The sequence below is a fragment of the Olea europaea genome, unplaced genomic scaffold, assembly GCF_002742605.1.
Source record: "Olea europaea var. sylvestris unplaced genomic scaffold, O_europaea_v1 scaffold1998, whole genome shotgun sequence".
NCBI classification, from domain to species: Eukaryota; Viridiplantae; Streptophyta; class Magnoliopsida; order Lamiales; family Oleaceae; genus Olea; species Olea europaea.
This window is the reverse complement of record NW_019237854.1, coordinates 1-23787: the sequence shown is the minus strand read 5'-3', so window position 1 is coordinate 23787 and position 23787 is coordinate 1. Positions and strand designations below refer to the sequence as shown.

At 35.3% G+C, this 23787-nt stretch overlaps 1 protein-coding gene across 1 annotated transcript; it reads left to right on the top strand.

The window, feature by feature from the left end:
- Positions 1-7813: 7813 nt before the first annotated feature.
- LOC111379514 (villin-4-like) lies at positions 7814-23786 on the top strand. The gene is made up of 24 exons (XM_023002902.1): positions 7814-8130; positions 9998-10108; positions 10287-10386; positions 11607-11673; positions 11769-12007; positions 12089-12266; positions 12347-12476; positions 13187-13349; positions 13444-13591; positions 13764-13864; positions 15021-15176; positions 15837-15905; positions 16004-16072; positions 16198-16335; positions 18936-19064; positions 19328-19475; positions 19608-19618; positions 19867-20007; positions 20313-20438; positions 20513-20578; positions 21970-22297; positions 22736-22941; positions 23024-23214; positions 23431-23786. The coding sequence occupies exons 2-23, from the start codon at positions 10053-10055 to the stop codon at positions 23135-23137; spliced, it is 2883 nt and encodes a 960-aa protein (XP_022858670.1). The 5' UTR covers positions 7814-8130; positions 9998-10052; the 3' UTR covers positions 23138-23214; positions 23431-23786.
- Position 23787: the final 1 nt, after the last annotated feature.

Here is a 23787-nt window from a genome sequence, read left to right as displayed (position 1 = left end):
TGCTAGGTGGTTTGGCCTCTAAAATGGCCTTCGCTTTATTTTTATCAAGTTCAATCCCTCTTTTGTGTACCAAGAAACCAAGAGAGTTCCCTACATTAATACCAAATGCACATTTCAAGGGATTCAACTTTAACTTATATTGCTTCATTCGCTCAAATGAACATCTTAACTGTTCGAAATGGTCCTCTTCTTTAATGGATTTGACCACTATATCATCTACATACACTTCAACAAACTTGCATATCATATCATGAAAATTTAAATTCATTGCCCTTTAATAAGTTGCTCCTACATTTTTTAGGCCGAAAGGCATGACTTCCCATTCAAAACATTCTAGAGACCCAGGGCATCTAAAGGCAGTTTTGTGTATGTCTTCCTCGGCTATATAAATTTGATTGTATCATAAATACCCATCCATGAAGGAATACATGATGTGTCCGGCAGTTGAGTCTACTAAAGAATCTACCGTGGGCATTGGATATTCATCTTTGGGTGTGGCTATGTTTAAATTCCTAAAGTCTATGCACACCCTTAGTTTACCATTCTTTTTTAGTACTGACACGATATTGGACAACCATTCGACATACCTGGTTGTTCTAATAAAGTCTGCTTTTAATAATCGCTCTATCTCTTTCTTAATTTCAAGGAGTACATTATGAGCAAAACGTCTGGGAGGTTGCCTATAAGGTTTAAAATTAGGCTTAGTTGGTAATCTATGTTCCACCAAGTCTCTATCTAAACTAGGCATTTGTTCATATTCCCAAGTAAAATAATCTTTATACTCCTTTAACAAAGCGATTAATTTATCACTAACCTCTTGATCGAGCATCTGACTGATGAATGTTGGACGGTCTTCTCCTTCATTGCCAATATTCACTTTAATCAGAGGGTCTTGTGCTTGAGCGTATCCAGGCTTGATGATCCGCATTACTTTATCATCCAGTTCCCTTGTAGGCACTTCTTCTTCTAAACAATCCACCTTGTTGACTTCTCGACCAATACTTTGTTCCAATTTGAATACTGTCAATTTGTCTTTCAACGCTTTCAGGGCTGCCTCTTCTTTCGTCTTGTCCTTGCATTCTTTATTGAAAGCCATTAATTTGGCTTTGAAAGCCTGAATATCGGTCATTTGCTTTTGTTGCTTAGAACGCATTCAAGACTCATTGATTATTCTTTTGCCAATTACTCGCTCTTCTAAGGCCACTATATTTGGCCTCATCTGACTGAACATTTCAGTGAGTGTGTCCACTGAAAATGGCTTTTCACTTTGCGCGACAATCTGAGTTTCTTCCCCATCTTGGACTACCCTGACAGGTCCATAGTTTCCTTCGTACATGAACCTTTCCACTGAGTTTGCTTCTGCGACAGAAGATCTATGATCGGCCTGCACCACCTCTGCTTCACCCTTGTTATTCCAAAAAACCAGACATTGATGGAGTGATGAGGGTATACAGCGACTTCCGTGTATCCAATCTCTTCCTAGTAACACATTGTAACTAGTAGGACCATCTATTACAAAGAAAACTGTGGTCCTAGTAGTTGTCCCTATAGTTATGTCCAATGGCATAATTCCCTTAGCTGCAGTTGCTCCTCCATTGAAACTTGTAAGGATGACTTCTGTTGGAATTATATTCCCTTCTGTCTTTGCAAATTTCCTCATCATCCTAGATGGAATGGTGTTTATAGCTGCTCCATTATCGACAAGCATTTTTACCACAGGTATGCCGTTAACTAGAGCTTTAACGTACAATGGCCTCAAGTGTTTAGTCAATTTCATGGCTGGCCGCTTAAAAATAACCTTTTCGGCAGCCTCTATTTCTATTTCCTGCTTGTCCTCTGTCGAGTTATCCTTTTGTGATAAGTCAACGTGCAACATATTACACTAAGCCTCTGTCTCCTGAATTTCCTTTTTACTGTTTTCTAATGCTTCATCTTCAGTTACCCAACCTGTGGGAGGAGACATTATTTTTGGAGGTGATCCATACTTTTCAGAGCGAGGCACTATCTTCTTCTTTTTGGGCGTTCCGTACAACACGTAAAAATCAAAAGAATGCCCAGATGGTTCTTCCAATAAGTCTATTTCATGAACTTCCTCTCAATGTAGTTGCTTCAACAGAGTGTTGTGCGATACCCCTCTTCTTCTTCTTTCTGCCTCTAGATCGATTTCTTCTTCGATGTCTGTCATACCATCATCTTCTCCACCATTGTAGGCCTCTCTAGAAGTTTGGCCTTCTTCATATTCCAGCATGCATGTTTCTTCTTCGTTATCCTCCATTTCTTCTTCTCTCTTCTCTTTATTCTTGAACTCATTGGCTAGTAAATAGTTATTAGCCATGACAGGAGGTAACGTACCAAACTGAATGGTAAGGGGCTGATCTGGATCTTCTCCATCCCTTCTGTCTCGCTCAAACTTCGACCTTCCAGAAGAAGTTTCTGGCAATTCTTCCATAGGTTTGCCTGTTCCAATCTCTTCACTGTCTTTGAGAACATTTTGATTGGCTGCCTCAAGTAGTCTAGGTGCCTTTAGACGTAGCGTTCCCTGTTATTGCCTCATCATTCGCCCATAGTTTCGTTGAAAACGCCTTTTGTTGGGTTCTAGTCATCTCGTTGAAAGGTATCGCCCTTCCAGCCTTATACTAGAACGAATGACATACATTTGGTTGGTAAGGTTGCGGCCTGAATGTTCTTTCATTATTTACTGGCCTGAACTGCCTCTCAAAAGGCGGTCCCTCATAGAACGATGTACCCTGTCCTCTACCAGGCTGAGCGTTTGGGAAAAAACTAGGGCGATGGTGATGCTGCCTTATCCCTGGTTTCTCTTTTCACTTGCACTCACTTCTTTTTTGTACCTTGCACATAGGACGTCTTCGTCCTTTTTGGGTTCCTTCCCTTTGATACGTTTAAAGACACTCTCTTCCTTCCCAGCTTCTTCTTCTCCATCATCTATAACCAACTTGAATTTTGGCAACTTTTTTCTGAAACCAGACGTCACCATGTACACTCCAAGTGGCTGTGGAAAAGGATTTTCATCCACTGTTATCTTCCTCTTATCCTCGAACGTAATTCATCCCTTTTCAATGGCATCCTGTAACACATGGCGAAAAACCAAATAATTGTTAGTCAAATGTGACCATGCATTATGCCACTTACAATATTTTTTACCCTTAATTTGTTCAGGGCTTGGCAATTTATGCTTATCGTTCAGCTTTATCTGGTTATTCTTATATAATTTATCAAATATAAGGTCAGCTTTGGTTATATCGAACGAAAACGTTCTAGCCTTTATGTTTTCATCTTTTATAAGCTCATCTTTGTCTGACGGTCTAAGCTTAGCCATTATAGGACAAGTATATGTGTTTCCTTTAACTAATTCGGCCAAACACATTTCGGTTTGATCGTAATACTCGTCGTTAATGGTATGAACATCAAAATTTGGGTCTCTATAATAAGTCTCTTTGCTGGAATTTTTCATTTGTTCTTCCTCTTTTATTAATCGTTCATACCTAATCACGCTCGCGCTCAATTGGAAAAGATCAGAAAATTCCTTGTCTTGGAACTTCTTCTTCAAATCAAAGCTTAGAGAACCTTGAGTGATTTTGACAAACTCCTTTTCGGGCAAAGGTACAAAACATTTACTTCTTGCTGTTTTGAACATTTGAATGAAACCTTCTGCTCATTCATTTGGCATTTGACGTAGATTCGCCAAATCGACTAAAATAACTTCAAATTTGTTAATATTAAATGATGTAGAGTTTGTTTGGTTAGATTTTAAATCAACTAAAATCAAATTTTTTTTTACCGTTATTTCACTATTTCAATCGTCATTTTTGAATTCTTCTATCACAAGTAGGACCCACTTTGTCTCTAATGGTGAAAAAATCAATTATCAAAATTCCTACCAAATAAACACGTAGTGTGAATAACGTATACATCCGAGTACCCCAATATCAATAATCTTGGTAAGTTTAAGGATTTATCAAAGTACGTAGGGGAACTGCATTAAACTCTTGTAATTATAGTTTTGAAAAATTATAATTTCTACTCTATCTTAAGAAATCTACTTTTACAAGGTAGCCGTGATAAAAAAAAAAAGGTTGAACCCCAACCTTGAGGGCCCCACCGACCCGTCTCTAAAATTTTGTGAGGAAGGTAAATCGCGAAATATGTCCCATCAGGTCAGAGAATAAGTAGCCCTGATCATGTTAACCCAAACCAGTTGTTTACTAGTGGATAGGACTTGAGAGGACATTTTAATAGAGGAACCAATAGAGAGGCAATCACTGACAAAAGCAGTGAATTTTTGGAAATTAGAAAAGTCGTCTATTTGTCGGCTGACTTTTCTTGCAAATCCTTAATCATAATCTAATGATGTTTTTGCTGTGTGTTTTTTTGTTTAGAATATAATGTTTGGAGTTTAGCTGTTGAACTCTGGTGACCAAAGAATATTCTTCCCTTCTCCAGCACTCTCATAAAGCTTCAACTTTCGAGGACCAGCTCTTCTTTCCCTTACTGTAAGATTCCTCTCTCTCTCTCTCTCTCTCTCTCTCACACACACACACACACACACACACAACACATAGACAGTAAAAATAAAGCAATTTGTTCTTAACAAATGTAAACTGGCCTACATTTTACTTCATTTTAAGCTAAATGAATCAAAACTTGAATTTTTGTTTAACCCTTGCGGCTAAGAGCCCTTAAAATCCCGGCACAGAGACCCAGTTTGCCATTTGTATAATAAGATCCCTAAACGATTGCTAAGTTAAAAATTCCAATTTATTGAATTTTCCATTATTAAGCAATTCCCCATAAATTTATACTGACTTCAATTAGATCTAAAAAATTTAAAACCGCTAAATCTTAATTAGTAAATACAAAAAACAATGTTATTTTTCGTTTATTCCTTCCTCTTCTGATACATTTTTTTACCGATATCATGTAACCTTAATTAAAATTAGCCTCTTTAAGAACTCTCTATCTAAATCTATTATTCATCTCTCCATATGTGTGTGCCTATATATATATATATATATATATATATATTGCCCCCAGGGCATAGTTTAGTGGTGTAAAGGACAGGAGTGAAGTTATCTCATGTCTTGCTAGCAGTCGCAGTGTGAAGGTTCGATTCCTGAAATATGGAATTGTCAAAGTTAGAAAGCACATGCATGGACATTTGAAATCGGATGGTTTAGGGAAAAGTAAATTGTTGTCACCAAAGGTATGGGTGTTTCTTTACTTGTCTTTTACCTGATTATGGAAGAAAAAACCTTGTTATTATAGTATTGTTGTTACATGACAAAACCCTAATGGTTAGATCTTCGAAATTATTTTACAAATATTGTTGAACTGTCTTTCATACATTTAATACCCAAGAACTTGAAATGGAATATATGTCTTGTAGCATAACAATGTAATAAAGACTACATAGCTCTTTTTAATCATTTGGAGGTGTAGAGAAGAATTATTCTACTAATTTATTATTAAAGAAAGAAAAAATAAAGAACTTAGGAGGAAGATAATGCATATGACCTCCAATATACGAGAACATACGGTTAAATTAGATTTCGCTATGCATAGAAAATGGTCGAATGCATAAATTACAAATAAATTATGCCTAAAAGATAAAGTTTTAGGCGATGGGACGTACTCTTGTTGGCCATTCTTCACCAATACTTTTTTACGAATAAGTGTAAATTTAGATAGGACTTCTCTTCAGTTATTTTTATTTTTGGAAATATGTAGGAATTAGACATAACTTTAAGTACAGAAACCGAAAGAAATTGAAAAGCTGTTAGGTGAAACAGAAATTTTACAAGCTTGAAAAGGAAGATTAACTTTACCATCTGAGTGTATAGCCCAAAAGAATAATAGATTAGGATCTGGAATCCATTAAAGAAATCCTCATGCTTTTGCGCTTTAGAAAGAAGGGAATATCTGCCTTTTCAGAAACCCAATTTTATACGACTTTTCTTTTATATATTCTACAATTTCCTCCATTTAATAAGTTGATTTAAAAATATTAGAACCTTAATGAATCAAATCTAGCAATCTTCTCTTCAAAGGAAGAAAGAGATTGAGGAAATTATATTGAGCAAACATTTTACATGTCCCTTTTTTTTTTTTTTAGTTGTGTACAATGTGACATACCATGGCAAGAATGCAATAATATTATATTATTCTCGATTTCAATTTTGAACTACAAGATAAGTGACCAGAGAAATTTACTTAAAGGGCTTATGTCAAAGGACATTATGAAAATTAAAGGCCTCCCTCTTATGAACATATATTTTTTGAATATAAAATTATCCTTTTATTCATCTTCATCCTTTAACATACTTTTTCTTCAACTCTATTACAACTACCCAGTCCCCAGTCCCTGTGTATCTCTAACTTAAATTAGTATGGTGTTGAGGACAAAAGGAAATCCTAGTCGAAACTCGATGTCAATTTTAATTGAAATGGATTCATTACTATTTTTTTTATAAGATAAAAATCAATTTTAATTACTAGACTACACAAATATAACAAGAGTAAACACAAAAAAAATAAAAAAAAGAGTTAGGGGTCTAAAAAACTGGTATGGTATATAGATTGGCAGGAATATCAACTCGAGCTTACCAAATCATGTTACCATTAGGGATCAATATCATATTTTTCCATTCCTAGATCGGCCAACACAGTTTAGATATTGAAGGTATTTCAAATTTGAGAGCGAAATTTCTCGACTTTATGGAGGACGCTACCTTAAAAAACTTTCGATGACTATGCTAAGGCCCGGAACAAATGCTAGCCTAGTCTTTGTCAGTAATATAGTCCTTTTTTTTTTCCCAATATGGTTACTAAATAAATTTTTTCAGGCATTCAACTTTTTAATTAATTGTCAGTATTCTTGAAAATAAATGAGTCTATTTACCTAATATTAGGATATTAATTTTTATGAATCAATAGAAAATTAAAGGTTGATCTGATTAATTGATTTTGATATCTATCTTAATGGATGCTGAATTTTCATTTTCCCTTTTAGTTTATATTATTTTTTTTTTCATACTTTTTGATTTGATGATACAATTGCTTTTAGTTAAAAAGAAATATTGTTATAATTTTTGTAATAGTATTAAGAAAAGTGTAAACATGATTTATTTCTTAGGAAAGTACCTATTTTTGGAAATAAGATTGACAAATAATGATTAAATCAACATATATAGTTATCTTTTGGAATAATTTATATTTAGAAAATTAAAGCAACAAAGTTGGCAAAANACTTGTGATAGAAGAGCCAAACGTATGAAGTCATAGGTTGTTTAGCTTTTCTAATGCTACAAAAGAAGCCATCAAATTTCGAAAGTCGACTAATATTATATCGGGACAATATTTCTATTCCTTTTGAAATATGATTCGTAGATGTAGAGAGTCTAGCTTGCACATCAAGTATTTGCCAAAGCTTCAAGAACTATGCATTTTTATTTTTTCAATTTTTACCCGTGTTTTATTTTATTTAAAGATTTTAATCCGGAAATCTGACAGTAAATTACTAGATAAATCAAGCAGATGTTAATTACTCACTAGAAATTCATATTTTATCCAAATTTTCAATTATTTTTCCCGGAAAAAAGCGTATCAATTCTAGAACTTTCCATTTTTAATTTTCCCTTTATCCCTAAAAGCTGACGGTAAATTAGTAATTTAATTAAGCAGATATTAATTAATCATTTATTCATTAATATTCTGTCAAAAAAAAAAAAAACCTATTCAATTAATTTTTGTTTGTTGATTTGAATCTTTACAGTTCATATGTGATTACTCTGTCAAGGAAGAGTGCCTTTTCTAGCTGCTGTTAGTGATAGGCACGCCTGGCAGGCATCTCACCATCATTCCCTCCACCCCCCACATACTTTCCTCCCCTTCTTTCCCTCTCTCTCACTCGCTCACTCACATATAAGAAAACATAATTCTCACTGAATCAAAATTTTCCGTTTTTTCCTCCCTTCTTCAGAACCCACCTTTTTAATTTATTATTATTATTATTATTATTATTATTATTTTGGAAACAATTTTTAAAATTAGATAGTTTCGTGATTATATTGAATCCAGTTGAGTTTTGGTTCCCAATCAATTTCATCGAGAAAGGTATTTCGCGTACTAAAAATCCACCACCTTTCTCTCTATTTCTGTTTTTTCTCCATTTGCTTTGTAATTCTAATGTTTTGTGATGGATATTTGGGTTGGGGTGTGTGCGATGTTATGTATGTTTAAGGGGAATGGATTCCTATGTTCTGGGAAGAATTAATTTAATTTGAATGTATGTTGCTTTCAATATTATAACTCTGTAATTCGTATGCACTATTGTAATTCTTGCATCTGGGGACCGGGGAATCCATTCTTTTCTAATTTGGGATTTAGAATTTCAAGATCACTGAATTGAATGAAAGGAATAACAGAAATTTGTGAGCCGAGTGAATTGGCCGATCAATTAGATTGCAGAGGAGGCATAATTTTGGAGCCAATGGGCACCCTCTTCGAAAGAAAACAAGTTTAATACCCCAGCCCCTGTTTTCAGGGATTCCATTTCTATCTAAACCCGAAACCTGTATGTTTCTTTCTATACGAAAGTTTGGCCAATATCAATAAAATGGAATGGCTAACGTGCCAGCTTGTTTTGAGGGCCTTCACCTTTGTCAAGTAGGTAAAGTAGGCATACGAACCACTTTGCCTTAGACTCTATTGGAACAAAGCAGAGGAGGCTGAATAGAAAAAGGAAAGGGACAAGGGAGGTCTTGTTTGGTGTGAAGGTTGCTATTTCAGGGGTGGTGTAAATGCTTTTGTCTCCTTTTCTTTGCTTTGACATGGAATACCAGGCTGTCTTGATGGCATAGAATCCCCTTTGACAGAATTCCTGCATATTCATAGATTGTTAGAATGGCTTCTGCAATTGAAGAAATCATGATGAATAGAATTTTGCTTTATGTCAGTTGATTTACAACTCTATCATCTGATTTTTCTCCTGACCTACTCCCTGTCCCTGTCTTGAGGGAGGTGGAAGAAATTGTTTCTTGCAAGAGGTGAAATGTGATTTTCTTGTATCTAGTTTATTTGCATTAAATGCAAAGGTATTGAAGTTGAGTTAGGATTACTATAAGAAATTTGTGATTTTAGATGGCTCACTCGGCCCCAAAGTGAGATTGTACCAGTTTATTACACTTTCCAAGCAGTGGGACACTATATCAAGCACATGATTAGCATGTTTTGATAGAACCAAGCGTGGCATAATGTTCCATCCAAATTGATATGAAAGCATGATGAAGGAAGCTAAAATCTTGATAGATTGAGAACATTACATGGAGAGGGTAATGCATTGTGAAGAGAGTCATACGCGACAATACTTGAAGCATGGAGAGTGTATTTGAAGGAAGATGTATAAGTTGCAGTTTATTTAGTTCTTACAAACGAAATGGGCTCAGACAGTGTTCTTTCAGAAGTTTTGTACAACTGGTTCTTCCTATAATGATTTTGAAGATTTTTTTTTTAATATTATTTTTTTCTTCAACGACTTAAACATTTTTTATGGTAAATGCCTTAACAACAATAAAGAGGGAATCTTCTATTCAAAACAGACCTCAGGAGCATCTGTAATCTCTGTAAAGATTAAAGGGTATTTGTGTAACTATCTTTAATATTGAACTTGTTCTTATCGCTGGCAATTCACACTAGATCAGCATGATATCTTACTGAACTACAAGCCTCACTATTATTCCTGTTTCTGTTTTCAATTCCTTCTTTGTTCTTGTTTATATTTGTGTTTTACTCAGGCTTCTCAGTTTATTAGTTCACCACTCTTTGAGTGACATCAGATGTTAGTTTAGGAGACAATATATTGCCTACAATCTGTTTGATGCTTGACCTCTTTTGTTTCTTATATGCTCCTTCCCTATGATTGTCTTTTTTCTTGTTTTCTGTTGTTTTGTGCTCGTGTAATGAGAATTGTAGATTTTTGCAGTCTTGTTTCAGGTAAAAGTTGAATATAGGCAACTTTGAAGAAGTCGGCAAACAGTATGTCTGTCTCAATGAGAGATTTGGATCCAGCTTTCCATGGGGCCGGACAGAAGGCGTATCCTTATGAATTTTCTTTAGATTTAACGTAGTGCCCATTAGGGGAATATTTCCAATTGCAAAACCAATAGCTACTGCAGGTGTTACTATTATTACTGCAGTCACATTTGCCAATTTCATGTATCTGTATATATTCTTAAAGAAGTTAATTCTTTATGCTCCTTGACTTTGCATAGTGGCATTGAGATATGGCGAATTGAAAATTTCAAACCAGTCCCAGTCCCAAAGTCTTCACATGGCAAATTTTTTACAGGCGATTCCTATGTGATGCTCAAGGTAATTTTTCCACAGTGACCTTTTGCATTCTTCCAATTAGCCTTTGTACTTCGTTGTAGTGACCAAGATAGAAATGTAAAAGTTAATTTTGGAGTTCAAGTAACATGTCCCATTTTGTCATCCTGCATTTCTTGGTTTGTGTTGCTTCACTTCAAAAATTATTATTTTATATGTTTTTGCTTTTTACTGTTGTAATTTTCAGGCCCTAATATTATAAGCTACTTCATTTCTTATTCAGAATTTATAATTGCACCCACATTTCATTCTGGATCTCTGTCTGTATTGCTTCTCGTCAAATTTGCTTTTTGTCGTCTTAATAATTTTCAGCTGCAGTGGCAAAATGGAATTAATGCAGCCAACTGCAAGTTTATGTGAATAAGACTTAGTTTGTTGTTGTTGCAATGCTGAATAAATGTATTCTGTGGCTCCAGAGAATGAAAAACTATGCTTGTAGTAATTTACATTTAAGCAATTATCAAATTGTTCTCCGTCCTGCTAATCCAGAAGGCACTAAAAGCTGTGGTTCGGTGTGTGAAGCATCATGTTGGACTTTTTATCCTAACCATGATGATACATTGCATCAGAAGTTTCTTGGGGAACAATTTTGCCCCAATCAGATAGCAGCTATCCTAGCATATTGACCCAAGGAGACATAAGAGCTTGCTTATGTGGAAGGGGGATGAATTATGTACGCAAATCACATGTGAAGTTGTCCACTGTATAGTAGCCAATTTCAAAGTTTTCCGTGTTCCATTGTTTATATTTGTATTTTGGATCACCTAAATTTCATAAAATAAGGTTCAGAATTCGTTTATTACCTGAACAAAATTAAAAGGGGAAAAAAATTCCTCATTATATTTGACTCGAGTGAAATCTGGTCAGTCCCCAGGCATATGTAATTAGTTGTTAGAGGAGAAACTAGGCATGAGAGAACTATCTCAACGGAAGTGAGACTTGAGACCATATTTTTAATCACTCTATACAGTTCAATAATGTGGCTCCCAATTCTGCCTCTGTTTAAGCAAGTCAAAACATAAAATATTTGGGCACAAATTTTCTGGCCAGTGCTCAGTCCGTTGTTTTTAGCATTGTTGAACATTAACCAAAGGACGTTTTATTTGTTGCATGTTATTTTGAATTCATTGAAGACTCAGTCTCCTTTTATTTGCTGTGAAATCCTGGACCTATTTATTTCAGTGAAATTATTATTCTTTCTTCAGACCACTGCCCTGCAAAATGGTGCCCTGCATCATGATATTCATTATTGGCTTGGAAAAGATACTACCCCCCCCCCCCCCCCCCACACACACACACACACACCACATTTTATCAATTTAGGAATTGAACACATTATTACTTGATTTCGAAATGCTTCTCTATATAGGATGAAGCTGGCACTGCAGCCATCAAGACTATTGAATTAGATGCAGCTCTTGGGGGTCGAGCTGTTCAATACCGTGAAGTACAAGGGCATGAAACAGAGAAGTTCCTTTCCTATTTTAAGCCATGTATAATACCTCAAGAAGGAGGAGTTGCTTCAGGCTTTGAACATGTGGAGGCCGAAGAGCATAAAACCCGCTTGTATGTATGCAAAGGAAAGCATGTCGTTCATGTGAAAGAGGCAAGTTTTATGTTCTTCTCACTCTTCCTGGTGATGGTTACTTATAAAAATATTTTTACTGACAGCTTATATCTTGTACAGGTGCCTTTTGCTCGATCTTCACTCAATCATGATGACATCTTTATTCTCGATACCAAGTCTAAGATTTTTCAGTTCAACGGCTCCAGCTCATGTATACAAGAGAGAGCTAAAGCACTCGAAGTTGTCCAGTACATTAAAGATACATATCATGATGGAAAATGTGAAGTAGCAGCCATTGGTAAGCATACTGCTAATTGAATGTTTAGATGTTAATTCTTAAATAGCCATTGCATTATAGCTTCTTTTTTTCTACTGCAGAGGATGGAAAATTGATGGCTGATGCTGACACTGGTGAGTTTTGGGGAATGTTTGGTGGTTTTGCTCCACTTCCAAGGAAAACAACTGATGAGCCTAGGAGCACTGATGATGTTCCTACGAAGCTTTTCTGGTAATTAGGGGGTGTTTGATTCCCATTTTTCCTAAAATACATTTTTCTCTCTCTTCTTTTCAACCACATATTTTTTATTAAAATAATATTATACACAAACCATAAGTTTTTCCTTTTTTTTTTACCCACAAAATTTCCATCAATCTACTATTCCAAAATACATTATTCAAAAAGAATGGGGCTCAAACACACCTTTAATGTCTGCCATTCAAGTTGCTTTCTCAGGTCTCTTCCTTACATAGAACTCGTGCTCATTATACATATGAATTACGTGCTTTATTGCATTCAAAGGCTCAAATTGAGATATAAGATGTTTATATACTATTCAATAGTTTTTTCTTGACGTCATGTGCAGAAAAAGATATTTATGGGATCTGTAATACGACAAGCTAAAAATGTTGATGATAATTAATCCCCTTTTCTTTATTCTCTTTGAATGTTGGTCTCAGCTCAGATGTTCCAGAAGAATACATAATTATAACATTTCTACTCTTTCTTGGATTGGTTGAATAGATATTTGCTGCACCCATTAATACACAGTGCATATACATCTTCACTGCTATTCCATTATCCTCATGAAAGAGTTGGAGGAAATTTCCTGATTTATATACATGATATGCAAAATAATTTCTGTGTTAATAATTGTTCTGCAATGAGGAACCATAAAATTATTACATCTTAGTTTTGACAAGCCGTGTTTTCTTTTCTAGTGTTGAGAAGGGACAGGTAGAAACAATTGAAGCTGAATCTTTGACAAGGGAGTTGCTAGACACAAATAGATGCTATGTGCTTGACTGCGGGACAAAAGTCTTTGTTTGGATGGGGAGAAATACTTCTCTCGAGGAAAGGAGAGCTGCCAGTGTCAGCGTTGATGTAATTCTAGTTGCTTTGGTTGCTTGAGGTTTTCAATCTTGCTTTTTCCATCCATATTCTTCTCTACTGTTTTACACTCTCCTTCACTATATAGGAATTACTACACAGCCTTGATAAACTCAAATGTCATGTAATCCGAGTAATTGAGGGGTTTGAGACAGTGATGTTCCGATCAAAGTTCGACAATTGGCCACAGTCAACAAATGTGACAGTATCGGAGGATGGTAGAGGAAAGGTTTCTGGTTAGTAATTCATATGGCTGATCAGTGTTGCTCACTTTAAAATTCAACTCATATGCAATATTTTATTTTATTTTTTATTATTATTATTTTTTTCCGTGTCTTGACAATTATCCGGGGCTTTCTCTTCTCAGCCGTATGAATTCTTATCATTTTATTTCACTTGATGCTCCAGCACTTCTAAAGCGGCAAGGGGTTAATGTGAAGGGTCTTCTGAAAGCAGAATCTCCCAAGGAGGAACCTCAGCCACATATAGATTGCACAGGCAATTTACAGGTGGGGGGGGGCACATCTGCTACCAATCCAGAAATGAATAAAGTGCTGAATATCGTGTTTTAGAGAAAATAGCTTCTTTATGATTTCTCACTCAGTCTTAGCTGTATTACGACATATATATTAATAAGAAAAGCATGGTGAAGCATCACATACAATTCTTTAGGAGTAGATAGCAAAAGTTGACTATAAATTGCAAAGTAAAAAGAAAAAAAAAAGAAGGTAATTAATGGCGCTCGTCATACCATTTACAGAAAGCTATCTATCCTGTGTATAATTTGCTCCACCCTTTTAAGCAATTGTACTTAGATGTACCTAAAGTTACATGTTCAGGAGTCTTTACCTAGCAACAGATGTATTCTCCGAGTAAGGCTGCATAATACAATACAAAGAGTGAGATAATGCATTTGTGAGTTGGTACAATTCTAAAAAAATGTCCACAAAACTTAAAAATAATGTAGGAAGGAATTAATGAGGTAAACAGGGTGTTTTAGAAAGTATTTGAGATGAAAGTGGAATGTAAAGCATAGGCGGTACAGTACGAGAAGAGTTTGGGTACAACTCTTCTTTAAAACTGGCTAGTAAGGGGAGGATGATCAAGTAATTATAGCTCTCAAGCCTAACTTTAACTTAGCAATGCAATCATAAGTAATTACAATCCACACCTCATTTCAGAACTGAAGCCTTTGATAGCTAGTATTTAGCTGAGGGACTTCAAGAAAATAGTCTTCTATAGGAAGTAGTCTTCTCCAGTGCTCCATATGCAGCGGGCTATCCTGATACCGATTGTTATAAGTACATAGTGAAGAATTCACCCTTGAATCTGGCGTGTAAGGGGAGTGTGCCTAAATGATGATAAGTTCGCAACGCAAACCTTTAACTTGGGGTTGTTACAATTGCTTCATCAAATGTTTAACAAACTTCTAGAAGGAATTTTGATGTCTCGCGCTTTTGTGCTGGAGTACAGATCTGTTGAATGGTATTTAGACATGTCTGAATCACTTTTTGAATCAATATGCTTCTCTTCAGCAAGGAAATTGTCTGGCTAAATTTTCTGTTTAATAATTTGTCGTTTACGTTATTTTTGAACTTGGTCCCTTGACTTATGAATCTCAGGATTCTTTCTTAATTGGTAATTCAATTGTGGTTGCAATTTCAGGTTTGGAGAGTGAATGGCCAAACGAAGACTCTTCTCTCAGCTTTGGATCAGTCAAAGTTGTATAGTGGAGATTGTTATATATTTCACTATTCTTATCCCGGAGAAGAAAGAGAGGAACATTTAATTGGGACATGGTTTGGAAAGCAAAGTATTGAGGTGAAGTTCTTATGTTGTTCCAGTTTTTCAGTTGTTCTCTATTTCCAGTCTTTCCACCTTAAGCATTATTTCCCTTGTATATCTCTTTTACCTCTCCTATATAAAAGAAAAAAAGCAAGACAAAGAGAAATATAGAAGTAAATGAAGACTACATAAACTGCATCCATGTGTGAGTATCTGCAAGCCTTTGGGATGTGGGATCTTCCCTGTCTACCTTCCTAATTCGTCTGTATTGAAGTTATTCTAATAAAACCATTGTTGTAGTTATCCCCAGCAATGGAAACTTCTTGTGAATTTATTGAACAAACTAAGCTGGCCAATTCTAGACTTACAATTGTAAAGCCTAGTTGCATTACACAAGATATAAAATATCATTTCCAATATTTAAAGGGTTACAATCAGTTGTTTCTTTATTGCATATAACTTTCCTTATTTGTCCTTCATTGCCCTGTTGTGAAAAAAAAAGTACCTCGGGATTCGTGCCATGTATGTGGCACACAGCTGGTTTTATCGATGTGAATCAACAAATCACAGGAGAATTGGATCATGTAGATATTCTATTCTTCCTAAGATGCTCTGATTACAAACAATAACCTAAAAAATGATCTTCGCAACACATTTATTGATGGCATTACGAATAGTTTAAATCTTGCTTTACAGGAAGACAGAATCTCGGCAACTTCAGAGGCAAACGAGATGGTTGGGTCACTGAAATTCTTACCTGCTCAGGCATGTCAACCTACCTCGATATCTTATTGTAATTTAGTTTGATCATCAAATTCTATATTTGGATTCTAATTGACGGTTTAATTATTATGGATCTCTAGGCTCGCATATATGAAGGAAATGAACCGATCCAGTTCTTTGCCATCTTTCAGAGCCTTATTGTCCTTAAGGTTTGGAAGGACTTCAACTACTTAGAACAGATTCCACAGAATTCATTAACTCTCTAACCTATCATGCATATATCTCTTGTTTGTATTACTGGCTGTTAATGCCAAATTTCTCCATACGTCTCCAGGGTGGCCTTAGTAAAGGATACAAGAATTACATAGCAGAGAAAGAACTTCTAGATGACACGTACACAGAGGATGGGCTTGCATTATTTCGAGTACAGGGTACTGGACCTGATAATATGCAAGCAATTCAAGTCGAACCTGTAAGTGTTGTGTCCAATTATTTCATCTCCCTCTTATATGGCTGGTAGTTGGTTCTGGGCCTCAAACATGTCTACATGTAATCTTGCAAATCTGGTGAGATTCACTATGTTCCTATTCTTTTTGTCTTACTGGTAAGCTCCACAATTCTGAAAAACCATTAGTATCTAGTAGTATTTCCATTAGAAGATGCAAACATGGATTCATGGTAGTCTGATGTAAGGTTGTTTTACCTTCTTCAATTTGATGGATGATACATTCTTCTTCTAGGGAATTAATTCATAATATCTGGCTATTTTATGGAGTCTGAAAATAGTGTCTGCTATGGGAGAATTGATGTTTTGAGGCATGATGAGAATGACATTAGTTCACTTTGGGTGCCTTGTCGAGAAAATTTTAAACAATAGTGCACATGATGGAGTTGTCGGGTTTTGGGCTAATTGGATAAAGTAGAATTTTTTTATATCATTTGTTAAACTGTCATAATCATTGGTGAAACAACTTCTCTTTTTGGAAAATCCAGGCTCCAGAGGATCACCAATAATGAACCCAGTTTTCTTTTCTATTAATTCTTATCATAGAGGTTCTTAGAAGATTCATGCAGAATCTCTTTGTTGGAGGAGTAGGAGTAAGAGTAAGTACCAGGCTAGCTTAATATCTGAAAGCATCATCAGTAACAGGCGCTGCCTTTTACACACAACACCATATCCTTTGTGATGCTAATGCAATGCAGCTTTAGGGTCTTTGCTCTGTGCTGTTTTATTGGGATTTTAGGCTTGACCAGAAGGAAAGTGTCTTGTTTAAGGAAGGACGAATCATGAAATTCTGGCAGCTACTTCTTGTTGTAGGATGGGCATATCACCCACTAAATATATGGGGATGGCCCTGAGATATGATATGAATTTGGTGGAAGTATAGAATTTGTTGCACTATAAAACCACGACATTCAAGCTCAATAGTGGAGTATTAATCCTGTAAAAGAAGAGTGGATAATTTAGTGAAGAGATTTCAGTTGTTAATAACAGTGTTACCCCCAAACTGGGAAGGTCTTGCCCAACAAAGACACGAGTTGGTTGGCCGCAACCAGGCCATGCAAGTAAACTAAAGACCTTGTAGACTGGAAAAAGGCAGGAATTCAAAACTCTGGGACAATGAAATTCAATAGAGGATCCAGATTCAGCAAATCTAGCTCATATGTCTTGCCAGAAATCAGCTCAGATGCTAAAGTCTAAAGTGGACTTCTTTGGAATCCCATCTAGCAAGATTCAGCAAATGTCAACAACTTTTGTTAATACACTTCTAAGACCTTAAAAGTGTATTCCAAGCACATTCTAGCAATTATTATAGAAAAAGCTATTATTCATATTTTTATTTTTTTTGGATATGTTGATAGAAACTTCTTAATGATTCAAACTATCAATTTTGGGAGTCTATAAAGTTCAACACATTTACTTTACACTCAGATGACTATTATATTAAGGTAAAATTCACATACTTTTTTCTTAACCAAGCACGTCATTTCTTCCAAATAGAATATAGTCCATAGACATTTCAGTATAAATCTCTATTCATGGTTTATAATTTATTAGCATCTCAAATCCTTTGAAAACCATCTGGAATAATTCGTGGTTTTAAAGCCTTTGTACCTTGTTTAGAAGTGTTAAATGAAGCCAATAATTTTTTTTCTCTGATTTGATTCAATGTCTTTAGATTTATATCTTCAAGACTCTGGTACTTATAATGCCTGACATACAAGTAGTGTTGTTTTAGGTTGGTAGGTTCTGGTATAACCTTCTTTTGGCCAGATGTGTTTTCGATTAAGGTCTATGCAAATTGCAGATGACATAATTTGTCCATGTATGACGAAGTTCATGGCCATGCCAAACGACTTCAATTAAATTCACAGAATATATTTATGATTCAAGTTATGCAATTTTGCAAACGATACAATTTCCCAGTGTATTACAAAATCTATTTCCTTGCCAACAACTTTAATTAGATTTATGCATTGAACATGGGGGAGAAGGGGCATTTATCTCATTGCCCCACCTCATTCAGTTAGCATGATATTGAGAACATCCTTTTTTTTTCATGAACGTCTTTCAATTTCACCCCACTGATCCATAAAAGTTTGATGCATCAAAATTAATTTTTCTAATTTTTTTTTTTAAAGATATATTTCTAGTGTGATGACAAATATTTAGGCATTTCCTTTTTGGTGGAAAATATTCTAAATTCTTAGATCATCCCTGCTTTAACATTTGTAAAACAATTTACCATCTTAAATATTTATAAATGAATCCTTTTTGCTTATTCTGTACATGATGAGTGATGATTCTGAATTTACTATATGGGAACAACTTCTATTTGCCTCAAAATCATTGAAAAAGGTGAGGAACTTTTCTTTTTAGATAACCGAGTCATTTAACCATGATACATGATTGATAGCATTCATCCCTTTTACCATTTGCAAATCTTCTGTTCATCACTGTATAATATCCAACGAATTCACGAATATATTGTTCTCCATCTTTTTTACCCTGCTCTAATTCTCTATTTATGCAGCCTCGGGGATATGAATTCTTTACTCAATTTGATTCAGGTGGCGACGTCTTTGAATTCCTCTTACTGTTACATATTACATAATGACTCCTCTGTTTTCACCTGGTATGGAAACCTTACAACACCTGAAGACCAGGAACTTGTTGAGAGGCAGCTGGATCTTATAAAGGTCTTATTATCGTTATGGATATTTATTTTGTTTCCCAGTAAAAGCTTTCAGCATTTAGAATTATCCACTAGTAGAAATCCATATTTGCATTGTCTTTGATAATCCGAACTTCCAATATTACCATACTTCAATCTTTGGCAATTGTGCATCTTACAGTATACTATCAAACAATGCAAAACCAATAAGTACAGGGAAATTTAATATTTTTATCTAGTCTTTTTTGCCTTACCTTTGTCTTGTGCTGGTTCAATTTGTGCTTTCAGCCAAATATGCAATCCAGACTACAAAAAGAAGGTGCAGAATCCGAGCAGTTCTGGGATTTGTTAGGCGGAAAATCAGAGTACCCAAGCCAGAAAATTTCAAGAGATGCTGAAACTGATCCTCATCTATTCTCTTGCACCTTCTTGAAGGGTATGGAGAAATATCTTCTTAATCCATTTTGCATTTTAATTATTAAATTCACACTTCTGTTTTGGATCATGCTAACTCTTTTTGTCCTTCATGTATCATTCTATTGTACCTGAATTCCGCGCTGGTCTTCAGGAGACTTGAAGGTGGGCATTTTCATGTCATCTTTTTATTCCCTAGAAAAATAACAGCAATACAATTTAATAAAGACTTTCAGCTTTGCATTTATGCTTGTTTTTGTCATTACTAATAAAAAATATGGATATGAGAAAATGCATTGTTTGGAATTTGATGTTTCGGGATTGTCATGACAACCTTTATTTATTTATTTATTTATTTATTTTCCCCGTATTAGATTATCCTCTACAATGTTGAATATGATTATTTATTGCAGGTGACAGAGATATATAATTTCAACCAGGATGATCTAATGACTGAAGATATATTCATTCTGGACTGCCATTCAAATATTTATGTATGGGTTGGACAACAGGTTGAATCCAAGGATAAGATGAATGCTTCAAGTATTGGAGAAGTATGTGTTAAGTTACTTTTCTTTTGGAAATATGAACTGCTACCTGTGGACTTTGCAATTACATTTTGTGAAAATCGCATGGATTGTTACTTTTCAAAATTTTCCAACTTGATTTAGTTATGTAAATTTAATTGGCTAAAATGAATGGGAATATTTGTCTGCACTTTCTGGAGTAGAAATTTATAGATGAATTGAACTAGTTGGAAGTAGCCACCGGAAATTCTACTCAGGTTGTATGTTCTTGGTGCCTAAGATGGTTGAAAAATTGCTCATAAGATCTTTTCACCTGTTATTGATTTCAACAGAAATTCCTGGAGCGCGATTTCCTTCTTGAAAAATTATCTCTTCAAGCTCCAATATATATTGTTATGGAGGGGAGTGAGCCAACCTTTTTTACTCGGTTTTTCTCTTGGGACTCCACAAAATCTGCTGTAAGTGATTTCTCTATTGAGTTTGATGTAAGTTCTGGGAACTCGGCTTTGTAAGATACTTCATGTTTCTGCAGATGCATGGGAACTCCTTCCAAAGAAAACTTACTATTGTTAAACATGGGGGAATATCGATGGTGGATGTAAGTTTCTTTTCCTTCGTTCTTTCATTCCATATTCTCTTATATTGAGACACAGTTTGCATATCTACGATATCACTCTCATTTTGGTTCCGCAACGGCAAGTGCCATATCTGCCAATTTGTTTTTAGTTTTGTATGATAATAACAGATCTTTTAATATGCTAACATGTTGGAGTATTATAATTTCACTGAAAAATGTTAGGGCACGATTATGCAAGTGCTATTGATGTCATATTCTTTACCATATCATTTGCAAAGCTTTTTATGTTACATTACACATTTTGTTGTCAAATTTTCTTATTGCGATTCATTTATTAATTTTAATTGGAACTTTACTGAATTCTTTTTCTTTTTGTTAGTTTAACACCTTTTACCACTATTCATTTTCTCATATTCTTCCCTGTTAGCTATGGATCAAGAAGTAATTGTGGGATGGGGAGGATCTGTAATGTTGGAATGCCATATGAAAACAGTTACATATGACCGTGTTATTAGGGAAAAGTTGTGACATAGCCTTTCAGTCAATTTTTTCATCTAACCTGTAGAAGGCATACATTTCATCAATGAATTTAAACACACAGTAAGGTGTCAAAATCATGGCTAGATATAGTTCCAGAACTAGATGACTGATTTCTTTTCTAAACTGAGGGTTTTAAAAAAAGAGTTTACTTGTCATCCAAATATAGAATGAGAATGGCAATGGAGCTGGTACCAAAATTAGAGGCTGTTTGTCAGTTTATCCTTGGTTTCTCTCTCCAATCAATCTTTTGCATCTTTTTCTTAATTGGCTCCTGAGAGAAAGGGAAGGGAGACAGAAAAGCTCGTGCTTCTAAAAGGAATTTTACTTGACTTATCCTGGTTATGCTAAGGTTCTCCATCTGTAATTGTTAAATATATAGTTCTATCATACAAGAACGGTTGGTTACCTTATGGAATATTATATAATCTGGTCAGTTATAATATGTCTTTGTAGAATTTTGGGCATCAAAATGATTATCTTCTTGAAAAAACTCCAAGATATGGGTGATCATGTACATCGATTTCTAGCCGAAATTATAAATTTCTTCATTCATTACGGTTTAACATTTGGATTCTAACGTATCATATTCAGTATTTGATACTAACACTAAATGTGCTGATTTTTTACTATTAATTGGAGTAATTTGGAGTGACAAAATAAGGCTGGAGAACTTGCCCTGCTACCAAAAAACGTAGTGTTAACAACTAAGTTAAACAGTTTGACTGTATTGTTTATATATGGCAATTGGGAACGCTATCTATATTTTCGTATACACCATGCTTAAGTTGGAGCAAGAACTTCGATGTTATGAAGGCACAATTTATCATTACTTGTCTTATTTTCTCTGCTATTAAATGCATGACACACGGTAGAAACCCAAAAGGAGAACTCCTGTATCATATGGTGGAAGGTCAGCTGTACCAGAAAAATCACAGCGTTCTAGAAGCATGTCTTTTAGCCCCGAAAGAGTTCGTGTGAGGGGCAGATCCCCAGCATTCAATGCTCTAGCGTCGACCTTTGAGAATTCCAATGCAAGGAACCTGTCGACTCCTCCTCCGATGATAAGAAAGCTTTATCCGAAATCTGTGACCCCTGATTCAGTTAATTCGGCTTCTAGATCTGCAGCTATAGCAGCATTAAGTTCAACTTTTGAAAAGAAGACGCTGGCTCGGGACGTCAATCTTCCACGTTCTCCTAAAGGTGATGCTTCTCATGTTTTTTCTCAATGGATTAAAAACGCTAGTAGTCAATCAATGATGAAGTTTTATGTTAGTCACTGAATTCTAAAGTGGTCGCTGAAATTTAGTTTGCATTTAATTTAGTTGCTCAATAAATATTCATTAGTTTTTAACGGAGTGTCTGGCTTGGAAGACGGCTGTTCAACATGGCATCTACATGGAGGTCTTCCACGCCATCCATACCATTAAAAATGTGAAAGGATGCTAATTTAGTGACTTGCCTAAACAAAAAGTAAAATTGAGCAAATACTTCGAAGCAAAATAAAGTTAGGTGACTAACATGAAACTCCAGTGAAAGTTGAGTGTCTAACGGTGGTTTATCCACTTTTCTCGGTCAGTTATGTAGCCCTTTTTAGGGATGTGTGTTGAATGATTTTCTTTTTTTCTAATATTGGTGAAGTGAGCCCTAAGGTTTCGAAACCAAACTCTGAAACCAACTTAGGGGGAAACTCAGAAGAATCACCCAAACCTAAGCCAGAGACTATACAGGAGGACGTCAAGGAGGGTGATGCTGAGGATGAGGAAGGCCTCCCGATATACCCATATGAACGGATAATAACATTGTCAACAGATCCTGTCACCGAAATTGATGTGACCAAGCGAGAGGTATGTGTGTGGATAATTATTGTCATATGAAGACCATTTCATAATTGTTTTGACAAAGATTTGAATAATCTTGTTTGCACAGACTTATTTGTCCTCAGAAGAGTTCAAGGAGAAATTCGGAATGACTAAGGCTGCTTTCTACAAGTTGCCCAAATGGAAGCAGAATAAGCTTAAAATGTCACTTAAACTGTTCTGAGTGCATTTAGGACATCTAATTATTTCTCAAGTTCCTCCAGACGGATTACAGATAAGAGAGAGCATGCTCAAACATTTGTACGTCATTTCTCTCACTATATTTGCAAATTTATAGCATGTTTGGCTAACTTAAAAAGTTTACTGATAAGTAGACAAGTGTGTAAAGTAAATTAAAAGTAAGAAAAGATAAGTTGTCCAGACTTGTTTAGTGAGCAGTTAAATGTAATTTCAATCTTCTTTAAGGCTTAAGCAAACATGCTGTTAATCGCTTCATTTTCACATCTTGATCCATAGACTCAGTCTTACACAGCAAAGAAACCAGTTTCTCAAGCTGTAAGGGATGGCATCAGTGCATTTTTAGCTGCTTCTGCTCGAGATTCTTCATTCCATACTTGGTGAACAAAATTGGAGATAAATTTACTTCATTTTTTTTTTTTTGGGTGAGTTTGTGAGTTAGTTGCTTAATATTCTTTTTGGTTGGAGGTTTGCTGAGGCCTTGCATTTTTTTGTTTTAGTATTGTGCTTCATTTATTTTTTCGTTAGCAGAGTTGCAACTGCAGAATTTTCAGGTTTGTCGAGTTCAGTGAGGATGGAAAGTCTGTATAGGAATGTAAAATCCTTCTAGCGAATAAAAGTGTCATTTGTTTTTTC

Coding starts and splice junctions, on each gene's coding strand:
- LOC111379514 (XM_023002902.1), top strand. CDS start 10,053: ATGTCTGTCTCAATGAGAGATTTGGATCCAGCTTTCCATGGGGCCGGA. Junction 15,177..15,836: donor TTGGAAAGCAAAGTATTGAG/GTGAAGTTCTTA, acceptor CTTGCTTTACAG/GAAGACAGAATCTCGGCAAC. Junction 19,065..19,327: donor GGCAGCTGGATCTTATAAAG/GTCTTATTATCG, acceptor TTGTGCTTTCAG/CCAAATATGCAATCCAGACT.